This window comes from Salmo trutta, chromosome 14 (genome assembly GCF_901001165.1).
Source record: "Salmo trutta chromosome 14, fSalTru1.1, whole genome shotgun sequence".
Classification (NCBI taxonomy): domain Eukaryota; kingdom Metazoa; phylum Chordata; class Actinopteri; order Salmoniformes; family Salmonidae; genus Salmo; species Salmo trutta.
This window is the reverse complement of record NC_042970.1, coordinates 34,106,806-34,120,101: the sequence shown is the minus strand read 5'-3', so window position 1 is coordinate 34,120,101 and position 13,296 is coordinate 34,106,806. Positions and strand designations below refer to the sequence as shown.

Genomic DNA, 13,296 nt, shown 5'->3' with positions numbered 1-13,296 from the left:
ATACCATCAATACCGTTTAAACTTTTTATTTTGAATTTTTCTATACATTTTAATATTTGTAGCCTCTTTAAATAAATACCTGCAGTCAACTTGTACATTATGTTAGAAGATAAAGCAGATTGCGTTCTTCATTTCACCTGTCACATTATTTTAAAATGTATATTTCTTATGCGAATTCTGCGTTAACGAGATCCCTAAGTTAAACTTGCTAGTTATTTAGCTCAGTAAGTGGCTGAATTAATAAGGCAACGGGGAATCATATTGTGTTGGTTTTCTGCCATGTTTGAGAAGTCAATGCCCTTTGGATGAGTTATCTGTACAGCTGCCATCTTCTGATTTCCTTGCGTTTTTTTTCTCTTCTCCACTCTTGGCCTGTCTGCTCCTCCCCATCTACTACAAGCGGAGCAAGCAGGCCCGTTGCCCTGGCGACTCCAGATTCCACACAGACACAGTGTGTACACACTCTGCTCCAGAGCCAGTACTGTTCATTTGCAAGATGTCTCATTAATATTCACTTGTAAATGTCCTAACTCACCAAAAATGACATTCGGTAGCTCCATCCTATATATGAATGACTTTGAGATGGAATGCCTGTCTTTGCAAAAAAATTAGCAAATTTAGCTAGCAACCTCCATGAAAATTCGCTATTATTTTGAGGGGCTCCCGAGTGGCGCAGTGTTCTAAGGCATTGCATCTCAGTGCTAGAGGCATCACTACAGACCCTGTATCACAACTGGCCGTGATCGGGAGTCCCATAGGGCGGCGCACAATTGGCTCAGTGCTGTCCAGGGTAGGCCGCCGTTGTAAAATAAGAATTTGTTCTTCACTCACTTGCCTAGTTAAATAAAAAAACTATTACTTGTACTAATTTTGTTGGAATGTTAGGTGCCGCAAGCCTGGCCTAAGCGGCTACAGCCAGGGTCCAGTACTTTCATAAAATGAGGATTTCCAGTATCTACTACAGTGAGGGGAAATAAGTATTGCTGATTTTATACGTTTGCCCACTGACAAAGAAATGATCAGTCTATAATTGTATTTATTTCCCTCATTAAAATGCAAATCATTTTATAACATTTTTGACATGTGTTTTTCTGGATTCTTTTGTTGTTATTCTGTCTCTCACTGTTCAAATAAACCTACCATTAAAATTATAGACTGATCATTTCTTTGTCAGTGGGCAAATGTACAAAATCAGCAGGGGATTAAATACTTTTTTTCTCTCACTGTATGTTCTTTGATGGGAGAATGAGAACTAATTTCTGGTCTGGTCTTAGGGATTTATTTGATTGTAGATACTGGTTTTCTTTACAAGATATGATAGGGATCAGAATTAGATTCTTCTGAGCAGATTTCAGAGGATCTATCCAGATCATCTGATGTAGTCACATATTCAGATCACCAGAGGTGAGTGGAGGTTAGTTGTGGTCAGGCTGAGAGAACACAATGTCCTGCAGAACACGGCTATAACAGGCATGTCAGAGGAAAGGAATCTCATAATGAAATCACTTACCTACAGGCGGTTGTAATTGAGTTCTGGCCCGGGTGAGTGTGTTCTGTGTGTAATCTGGACTACTTTGGGCCTAAATTGTATTGACAGGACACATGATATGAGGAGTTTAATTTGCACAATAATAAAATAGGGCTGTACAGTTTACCTTATTTTACTATGTACCGGTATTTGACGCACAGACCGGTTTGGGTTTTTACTTTGCCTTCTATAATGGCATTTCAATGTTTGGTTTGTTAAATGTGATGCGCAACTCCAGTGCGTGTAATGTCCGTTTTATAGTTTACTCCGTTTGCTACATGTAGTCTTTCTCCCTCTCCTGCTGCATGCCACTTCCCACACCATGCCCTGACCCCTGTCACTCAAGGAAAGACCAGTTGCTCATCTTTCATGCAGTTCACTCTGCGGTCTGGTCTGCATGGTCAGATAGATGCAGAAAGATGTTGGTGACAGCGATGCTGCTTTCTACAAGCGTTCTATAACTACATTATTAGTTTGTGTATCTTACTGTCTGCAAACTACTGTCTTAGGTCCAAAAGGCTTCTTAACAGCTTCTACCCCCAAGCCATAAGACTCCTGAACAGCTAATCAAATGTCTACTCAGACTATTTGCATTGCCCCTTCCCCCCTCTTTATGGTGCTGCTACTCTCTGTTTATTATCTATGCATAGTCACTTTAACTCTACCTACATGTTCATATTACCTCAATTACCTCGACTAACCGGTGCCCCCGCACATTGACTCTGTACCGGTACCCCCTGTATATAGCCTTGCTATTGTTATTTTACTCCTGCTGTTTAATTATTTGTTACTTTTTATGAAACATCTATTTTTCACTTTACACTTATTTTTCTTAACTGCATTGTTGGTTAAGGGCTTGCAAATAAGCATTTCACTGTAAGGCCTACACCTGTTGTATTCGGCGCATGTGACAAATAACATTTTATTTGATTTGCTAGTTTGTCTAATGCTAATCACTAGAATTGAGTGGGCAACGTCGATCAATGTTATCAAAACCATAGAAACTCTGTGGCAAAACTTCCCAATAAAAGTAGCTGGAGGCATCTGAAAACTCTGAAAAATGTGTAACAAAGTCGCTAAATTGGCAACACTGGGAATAGGCGAAACATGAATATGTCAGCTAGCTAGCTATTTTCATTTGATGTTGGATTGAACAGTATAAACAATCAGAATGGATAAAGCCCCATTGAAATCACTTATTTGTGTTGCCACCTTAGGGTCATGAACTACTCATAAAGCATATTTAGAACTTTTATTATTCAGAAACAAATAATACTGCCAAAAAACAAATAAAGTGATATTTTGGCCACATCACCCAACCCTAGAATGAAACATCTTTTCAGTCAAATCTGTAACCAGGTATAAGGTCTGAGTATAAATATTTTTAGGAAAGCATGTGCTTTTTGTTTCTCTCAGATCCATTGTTTTGCAATAAAAGCCCTGAAATTGCGATTTCATACTCTTTGTTTTACATTCTCTGAACTTTCTGAACTCCAAGATGGCATAGCAGTCAGATGTCCTTTGTCCTCGTCTTGTTGTGTCCCGTGTATACATATATTTACATCTTTTCTTCACATATCTTTTTAGATATTTTTTTTTCTAAAAACTCTAAATAAAGTATTATTTACCTCAAATCTGAAATCCACAACAGAAGTTAGCCAGTTCACTAGCTAACGTTAGAACTCAGTTAACCACAGTTGACGGTCATCAGCTATCCCTTAGCTCGAAAAGCTATCGGCAGTTTTGTACAATGCGACTCAGACCAGAGCATACCGGACCTATTTTCTCTCCATATCCCTGGATTTCTACCGCAAGCTCCGGACATTTACACCTGGATCTTGCAGCTAGCTAGCTGTTAGCCAATAGTCGCTCGGATAACGTCGGTCCCGGAGCTAAGATCAATTATTCCGGAGCTAGCCAGCTGACGAGTTCCATCAGCCATTCCTGGGCTACAATCACCTATCCGGACCCGTTTTACTGCCGATGCGGAGCCCCATCGGGCCTTCACGACTGGACTACCGACGTTATCTGCCCGAGAGAGTTATCCAACTGGCCCCTCTGTCGCGACGTAACCTGAACGCCCATCTGCGGCCAGCTAATCGTTAGCTGTCTTATCGGCTGCTATCTGAATAGGTCTATCGGCCAATTTTCTTGGGCCACTATGACTATAACTATTTTTAACAATTGGATTGGTCCCCTCTACCACACAGAACCCCACTAATCTACCGACGGAAACACACGAGGTGGCTAAAAACGGACCATCTTCTGCAAACTTGCTACCCATGGCCCGGCTAGCTGTCTGAATCGCCGTGACCGCAACCGACCTCACTACTCACTGGACCCTTTTGATCTCTTGGCTAAGCATGCCTCTCCTTAATGTCAATATGCCTTGTCCATTGCTGTTCTGGTTAGTGTTTTTTGGCTTATTTCACTGTAGAGCCTCTAGCCCTGCTCATTATACCTTATCCAACCTCTCAGTTCCACCACCCACACATGCGATGACATCCCCATAGTTTCAATGATGTTTCTAGAAACAATATCTTCCTCATCATCACTCAATGCCTAGGTTTACCTCCACTGTATTCGCATCCTACCATACCTTTGTCTGTACATTAAACCTTGAAGCTATTTTATCGCCCCCAGAAACCTGCTCCTTTTACTCTCTGTTCCGGACGTCCTAGACGACCAATTCTCATAGCTTTTAGCCGTACCCTTATCCTACTCCTGCTCTGTTCATCTGGCGATGTAGAGGTGAATCCAGGCCCTGCAGTGCCTAGCTCCACTCCTATTCCCCAGGCGCTCTCTTTTTATTACTTCTGTAACCGTAATAGCCTTTGGTTTCATGCATATTAACATTAGAAGCCTCCTCCCTAAGTTTGTTTTATTCACTGCTTTAGCACACTCTGCCAACCCGGATGTCCTAGCCGTGTCTGAATCCTGGCTTAGGAAGACCACCAAAAACTCTGAAATCTCCATCCCTAACTACAACATTTTCCGCCAAGATAGAACAGCCAAAGGGGGCGGTGTTGCAATCTACTGCAGAGACAGCCTGCAGAGTTCTGTCCTACTGTCCAGGTCTGTACCCAAACAATTTGAACTTCTACTTTTAAAAATCCACCTCTCTAAAAACAAGTCTCTCACCGTTGCTGCCTGCTGTAGACCACCCTCTGCCCCCAACTGTGCTCTGGACACCATATGTGAACTGATTGCCCCCCATCTATCTTCAGAGCTTGTGCTGCTAGGTGACCTAAACTGGGACATGCTTAACACCCCAGCCATCCTACAATCTAAGCTTGATGCACTCAATTTCACACAAATGATCAATGAACCTACCAGGTACAACCCCAAAGCCGTAAACACGGGCACCCTCATAGATATCATCCTAACCAACTTGCCCTCTAAATACACCTGTGCTGTTTTCAACCAAGCTCTCAGCGATTACTGCCTCATAGCCTGCGTCCATAATGGGTCTGCGGTCAAACGACCTCCACTCATCACTGTCAAAAGCTCCCTGAAACACTTCAGCGAGCAGGCCTTTCTAATCGACCCGGCCCGGGTATCCTGGAAGGATATTGACCTCATCCCTTCAGTAGAGGATGCCTGGTTATTCTTTTTAAATGCCTTCCTCATCATCTTAAATAAGCATGCCCCATTCAAGAAATTTAGAATCAGGAACAGATATAGCCCTTGGTTCTCTCCAGACCTGACTGCCCTGAACCAACACAAAAACATCCTGTTGCATTCTGCATTAGCATCGAACAGCCCCCGTGATATGCAACTTTTCAGGGAAGTTAGAAACCAATATACACAGGCAGTTAGAAAAGCCAAGGCTAGCTTTTTCAAACAGAAATTAGCTTCCTACAACACAAACTCAAAAAGGTTCTGGGACACTGTAAAGTCCTTGGAGAATAAGAGCACCTCCTCCCAGCTGCCCACTGCACTGAGGATAGGAAACTGTCTCCACCGATAAATCCACTATAATTGAGAATTTCAATAAGCATTTTTCTACGGCTGGCCATGCTTTGCACCTGGCTACCCCTACTCCAGGCAACAGCACTGCACCCCCCACAGCAACTCGCCCAAGCCTTCCCCATTTCTCCTTCTCCCAAATCCAGTCAGCTGATGTTCTGTAAGAGCTGCAAAATCTGGACCCCTACAAATCAGCCGGGCTAGACAATCTGGACCCTTTCTAAAATTATCTCCCGAAATTGTTGCAACCCCTATTTTCTAGCCTGTTCAACCTCTCTTTCGTGTCGTCTGAGATTCCCAAAGATTGGAAAGCAGCTGCGGTCATCCCCCTCTTCAAAGGGGGGGACACTCTTGACTCAAACTGCTACAGACCTATATCTATCCTACCCTGCCTTTCTAAAGTCTTCGAAAGCCAAGTCAACAAACAGATTACCGACCATTTCGAATCCCACCGCACCTTCTCCGCTATGCAATCTGGTTTCAGAGCTGGACATGGGTGCACCTCAGCCACACTCAAGGTCCTAAACGATATCTTTACCGCCATCGATAAGAAACAATACTGTGCTGCCGTATTCATTGACCTGGCCAAGGCTTTCGACTCTGTCAATCACCACATCCTCATCGGCAGACTCAATAGCCTTGGTGTCTCAAATGATTGCCTCGCCTGGTTCACCAACTACTTCTCTGATAGAGTTCAGTGTGTCAAATCGGAGGGCCTGTTGTCCGGGCCTCTGGCAGTCTCTATGGGGGTGCCACAGGGTTCAATTCTTGGGCCGACTCTTTTCTCGGTGTACAACAATGATGTCGCTCTTGCTGCTGGTGAGTCTCTGATCCACCTCTACGCAGACGACACCATTCTGTATCCTTCTGGCCCTTCTTTAGACACTGTGTTAACTACCCTTCAGACGAGCTTCAATGCCATACAACTCTCCTTCTGTGGCCTCCAACTGCTCTTAAATACAAGTAAAACTAAATGCATGCTCTTCAACCGATCGCTACCTGCCTGCCCGTCCAGCATCACTACTCTGGACGGTTCTGACTTAGAATATGTGGAAAACTACAAATACCTAGGTGTCTGGTTAGACTGTAAACTCTCCTTCCAGACTCACATCGAACATCTCCAATCTAAAGTTAAATCTAGAATTGGCTTCCTATTTCGCAACAAAGCATCCTTCACTCATGCTGCCAAACATACCCTCGTAAAACTGACCATCCTACCGATTCCCGACTTCGGCGATGTCATTTACAAAATAGCCTCCAATTCCCTACTCAATAAATTGGATGCAGTCTATCACAGTGCCATCCGTTTTGTCACCAAAGCTCCATATACTACCCACCATTGCGACCTGTACTCTCTCGTTGGCTGGCCCTCGCTTCATACTCGTCGCCAAACCCACTGGCTCCAGGTCATCTACAAGACCCTGCTAGGTAAAGTTCCCCCTTATCTCAGCTCGCTGGTCACCATAGCAGCACCCACCTGTAGCACGCGCTCCAGCAGGTATATCTCTCTGGTCACCCCCAAAGCCAATTCCTCCTTCAGCCGCCTCTCCTTCCAGTTCTCTGCTGCCAATGATTGGAACGAACTACAAAAATCTCTAAAACTGGAAACACTTATCTCCCTCACTAGCTTTAAGCACCAGCTGTCAGAGCAGCTCACAGATTACTGCACCTGTACATAGCCCATCTATAATTTAGCCCAAACAACTACCTCTTCCCCTACTGTATTTATTTATTTATTTATTTTGCTCCTTTGCATCCCATTATTTATATTTCTACTTTGCACTTTCTTCCACTGCAAATCTACCATTCCAGTGTTTTACTTGCTATTTGTATTTACTTCACCACCATGTCCTTTTTTGCCTTTACCTCCCTTATCTTACCTCATTTGCTCACTTTGTGTGTAGACTTATTTTTCTACTATATTATTGACTGTATGTTTGTTTTACTCCATGTGTAACTCTGTTGTTGTATGTGTCGAACTGCTTGCTTTATCTTGGCCAGGTCACAATTGTAAATGAGAACTTGTTCTCAACTGCCTACCTGGTTAAATAAAGGTGAAAAAAAAAAATTCTCTGGAGTTTGTGCTAAGTTCTATTATTGTAATATTTCATGTGTTTTTGGTGTTTTTTTGGCTGAATTGAACCCATCTGTTTTTGCACTCAACTTGAATGCCTTCTGCTGACTTGATCCAATAGCTTTGTCTGCCTTAATCGTGTAGTTTTCATTTTTGGTTTGACTCATGTCTTAATGAGTTTGTTTTTCCAGCAGAAACTTGTGGTTTAATTTGATTTGCTATCATGTAACTGTTTCTGTGTAGGCTGATAAGCTCTCGGAGGGGCCTTTTTATGGAGCTCACCCTCGTTTGTCTATCATATTCGTAAAACCCTTGTCTTTTTTCTTCTGCTATTTAAAACCAAAAAATCCCCACAAACCTCCCATGACACACTGTCCTTTACCATCACTGCAACTGAATATAGCGCTGTTCTCAACAATGTACTCAGAGAGGGGTCCTGTATTCTAACACACCAGGCCTTACATTAACATTGGTTATCTTCCAGAGCGCGTGCCTCTAGTTATGATATAATAAGCAGGAGGCAGTTTGTATGATAGGTGCCTTGATGTATCTGGGTCTTAAACCACGCTTGTTTCTCTGCGTTTGGATGTGGGTTTTTGTATAAAAGGGAATCGAACTGCAGTTCTCCCTCTATGCAACATTCAGAAACAGGATCTGTCTGCTTAGGTGTGTTTCTGTGTATGTGCATGTCTGATCTCTGCATGCCTCACCTGGCTTCTTACCTCTAATCATCTGTATTGCAGGGAAGCAGCATAACAGTGAGTTCTCCCGCCTTATCGCCCAGGTCCGGGGTCGCCTGGAAAAGACCAGGAAGAGGGAGATGAAACAGAAAGTGAGGGATGAGGGAGTAGAGGAGGACCGGAGAGCAGGCTCCAGCTCTGCAGGTACCACCGTAACCCTCATTAACATGTTGAGGGGATTAAACGGGGGTTAGCACCGTCACCACAAAATATCTTACAGCCCCCAGCCTCCCCAGCAGAGCTCACAGTCCATAAGCAATTTGCAAAAGGAGAGAAATGCAGGGACGGTTTCTGTATGAAGAACTCTCTCTGTATTCCTGTTCAGGGTGGATTTGCTATCACAACCTTCACATCGTCACTCAGCCCCAGACCTCTGATGGCTCCTCTTCAGGTGGTCACGGTTGATCAGGGTTCAGCTATATACCCAGCAGCATGGCCACAAGGCTGTTTTCTCCCCAAAATGTTTTTAATCCATTGCATTTTATGTGAATTTCCAAGATGTGCTCGTCTTTGTCTTATCCCGTGTAAATAGTCGTTTTTTTCCCGTATATACTTTAATCTCACTTTCTATCTACGAACTAAATATACTTTCCTGCAACCTGCCTCACCCAATGTGGTACAGATCTGCTATTTTTATTCCGTATAACTGGAACCTCCATCAGGAGCTAGCCAGCTAACTAGCTACTAGCTATCAGTCTTCGTTAGCCACGGCTAGCGGTCTTCACCTTTAGCTCGGACACCAGCCAGCTTTACCTCGGACAATACCTGCCAGTCTGCACAGCGCGATATCAACCCAGAGCATATCGGACTGCTTCTCTCTACCACATCACCGGATTCCTGCCGCAAGCTCTGGACCATTACCCCGGATCATCGCAGCTAGCTAGCTACGATCGAGTGGCTACTGTTAGCTAACGCCTCTGTCCAGAAGCAAGCACCAGTTAACCTTGGGCTAGCCTCGAGCTAGGCCCATATACCAGCTAACTTATTGGGCTACAATACCTCTTTTGCCAATTGGCCTGGACCCTTTATTGTCGACACAGAGCCCCGCCGATCCATCACGACTGGTCTGCCGACGTAATCGTCCAATGTGGTTTCAACAGGCGTTTCCATTGCGATGTCGCTGAAGCCCCATCCGCTAGCTTTCTGAACGCCATGTCTCCCGCTCGCCTAGTGTAGTAGCGACTACCGAACGGCTTCCTGACTCACCTATTGCTGCTCATTGGACAAATATGATCACTCGGCCACACAGCGGATGCCTGCTGACTATTCACTAACACTGTACCTCTTTTTGTTTATCTGTCGGCCCCAGCCTCGAATTCAGGTCCTGTGCATACCTAACTGACCCTCTCTGTCCATTCATCGCCATTTACCCATTGCTGTCTTATCTCTCCCGATCAACACCCGTGATTGCTTTATGCCTCTCTCTAATGTCAATATGCCTTGTCTACTGCTGTCTCGGTTAGTACTTTTTGTTTTATTTCATGTAGAGCCCCCAGTCCCGCTCAACATGCCTTAGATAGCGCTTTTGTCCCACCCTCCATACATGCGGAGACCTCGCCTGGCTTAACTGGTGCCCCCAGAGATGCAATCTCTCTCATCGTCACTCAACTCCAAGGTTTACCTCCACTGTACATACACACCCTACCATACCCTTGTCTGTACATTATGCCCTGAATCTATTCTACCACTCCCAGAAATCTGCTCCTTTTATTCTCTGTTCCCAGCGCACTAGACGACCAGTTCTTATAGCCTTTAGCCATACCCTTATCCAACTCCTCCTCTATTCCTCTGGTGATGTAGAGGTTAACCCAGGCCCTGTAGCCCCCAGTACCACACCTGTTCCCCAAGTGCTCTCATTTGTTGACTTCTATAACCGTCAAAGCCTTGGTTTCATGCATGTTAACATCAGAAGCCTCCTCCCTAAGTTTGTTTTATTCACTGCTTCAGCACACTCCACCAACCCTGATGTCCTAGCCGTGTCTGAATCCTGGCTTAGGAAGGCCACCAAAAATTCTGAAATTTCCATCCCCAACTACAAAATTTTCCGCCAAGATAGAACTGCCAAAGGGGGCGGAGTTGCATTCTACTGCAGAGATAGCCTGCAGAGTTCTGTCATACTATCCAGGTCTGTGCACAAACAGTTTGAGCTTCTTCCGCTTGTTATAGACCCCCCCTCAGCCCCCAGCTGTGCCCTGGACACCATATGTGAATTGATTGCCCCCCATTTGTCTTCTGAGTTCGTACTGATAGGTGACCTAAACTGGGATATGCTTAACACCCCGGCCGTCCTACAATCTAAGCTAGATGCCCTCAATCTCACACAAATTATCAAGAAACCTACCAGGTACAACTCTAAATCCGTAAACACGGCACTCTCATAGATATCATCCTTACCAACTTGCCCTCTAAATACACCTCTGCAGTCTTCAACCAGGATCTCAGCGATCACTGCCTCATTGCCTGCATCCGTAATGGGTCCGTGGTCAAATGACCACCCCTCATCACTGTCAAACGCTCCCGAAAACACTTCAGCGAGCAGGCCTTTCTAATCGACCTAGCCTGGCTATCCTGGAAGGATATTGACCTCAACCTGTCAGTAGAGGATGTCTGGTTGCTCTTCAAAAGTGCTTTCCTCTCCATCTTAAATAAGCATTCCCCATTAAAAAAAAAATTGAACTAAGAACAGATATAGCCCTTGGTTTACTCCAGACTTGACTGCCCTTGACCAGCACAAAAACATCCTGTGGCGTACAGCATTAGCATTGAATAGCCCCCGCAATATGCAACTTTTCAAGGAAGTTAGGAACCAATATACACAGTCAGTTAGGAAAGCAAAAGCTAGCTTTTTCAAACAGAAATTTGCATCCTGTAGCACAAATTTCAAAAAATTTTGGGACACTGTAAAGTCCATGGAGAATAAGAGCACCTCCTCCCAGCTGCACCCTACACTGAGGCTAGGAAACTCTGTCACCACCGATAAATCTACGGAAATCTAGAATTTCAATAAGCATTTTTCTACGGCTGTCCATGCTTTCCACCTGGCTACCCCTACCTCAGCCAACAGCTCTGCACCCCCCGCAGCAACTTGCCCAAGCCCCCCCGCTTCTCCTTCACCCAAATCCAGATAGCTGATGTTCTGAAAGAGCTGCAAAATCTGGACCCCTACAAATCAGCTGGGCTAGACAATCTGGACCCTCTCTTTCTAAAATGATCTGCCGCAATTATTGCAACCCCTATTAGTAGCCTTTTCAAACTCTCTTTCGTTTTGTCTGAGATCCCAAAAGATTGGAAAGCTGCCGTGGTCATCCCCCTCTTCAAAGGGGGAGACACTCTAGATCCAAACTGTTACAGACCCATATCTATCCTGCCTTGCCTTTTTAAAGTCTTCGAAAGCCAAGTTAACAAACAGATCACAGACCATTTCAAATCCCACCGTACCTTCTCCGCAGTCTGGTTTCCGAGCTTGTCATGGGTGCACCTCAGCCACGCTCAAGGTCCTAAACGATATCATAACCGCCATCAATAAAAGACAGTGCTGTGCAGCCGTCTTCATCGACCTGGCCAATGCTTTCCACTCTGTCAATCACCACATTCTTATCGGCAGACCCAATAGCCTTGGTTTCTCAAATGACTGCCTCGCCTGGTTCACCAACTACTTCTCAGACAGAGTTCAGTGTGTCAAATTGGAGGGCCTGTTGTCCGGACCTCTGGCACTCTCTATGGGGGTGCCACAGGGTTCAATTCTCAGGCTGATTCTTTTCTCTGTATATATCAATGATGTTGCTCTTGCTGCTGGTGAGTCTCTGATCCACCTCTACGCAGACGACACCATTCTGTATACTTCTGGCCCTTCTTTGGACACTGTGTTAACAAACCTCCAAACGAGCTTCAGTGCCATACAACACTCCTTCCGTGGCCTCCAACTGCTCTTAAATGCTAGTAAAACTACATGCATGCTCTTCAACCGATCGCTGCCCACACCCGCCCTACAAATACCTAGGTGTCTGGTTAGACTGTAAACTCTCCTTCCAGACTCACATTAAGCATCTCCAATCCAAAATTAAATCTAGAATCGGCTTCCTATTTCGCAACCGCCTCCTTCACTCATGCTGCTAAACATACCCTCGTAAAACTGACTATCCTACCGATCCTCGACTTCGGCAATGTCATTTACAAAATAGCCTCCAACACTCTACTCAGCAAATTGCATGTAGTCTATCACAGTGCCATTCTATAGTGTTTGTGCATATATTTTGTGGTGTTTTTGTTCGTTTTGGACTTCAGTGAGTTTTTTTTTTTCAGTTGTTCTTCCACACAACATTTTTCCTGGAGGGAAGCCGAAGTTCGGAGCCGAAGTCTTCGCCCCTTCGTCGGTGGTTGGTCAACAGTAGGGCTCCTTCAAAATCTTTGTCATTTTATTGAAAAATAGTGCACCAAACATCCTTTAAAATTGCGCATCTAAGATCTCTTTGGCAAAAACGTCAATATTAATGACAGATTTCTTGAGTTAGCTTAAATTAATTCCGTCTTTTGAGAAAGTATATAGTTGTTACGGCGACTCAAAAAGGACAAATAGTACTATTGCCGCTTTTTTTCTTGTTTTTCAAACGAAGGTATTAAGGGAGTATACAAGTACACTCGTTCGGTTCGGCTTGCTGAGTTCGGCTAGGCGCCAGCTGAACTGAAGCATGCTGACGTCTTTAGTCCTACCCCTTTAAAGATGCTTGTTAACATGCACACCACCATACCCGTGCTGTCTCATGTAGTGCAGGGAATTAATTACAGCCCCAGAGTACAATTCATTTTGAAAGTCAATACACACACTATTACCTCTGCATGTGTGGTTCGTCTTTGGCACGTCAGCCAAAAAAGATACACATGTATTGCATAAAACGTCGAAGCATACTGCCATAACTTGTCGCGTAAGTTATTATGTATATATTTTTTGGCTGACATGCAACACACCCACAAGAGCTCTTTTGGGA

General features: G+C 44.4%; 1 protein-coding gene across 3 annotated transcripts in view; it reads left to right on the top strand.

The window, feature by feature from the left end:
- The window catches only part of rad18 (RAD18 E3 ubiquitin protein ligase), an 83,136-nt gene that overhangs the window by 31,567 nt on the left and 38,273 nt on the right, over window positions 1-13,296 (top strand). For all 3 annotated transcript variants that reach the window (XM_029775432.1, XM_029775434.1, XM_029775433.1), the window contains exon 10: window positions 8,315-8,455. In XM_029775432.1, coding sequence (XP_029631292.1) covers window positions 8,315-8,455 — 141 coding nt within the window. The remainder of the gene's footprint in view (window positions 1-8,314; window positions 8,456-13,296) is intronic.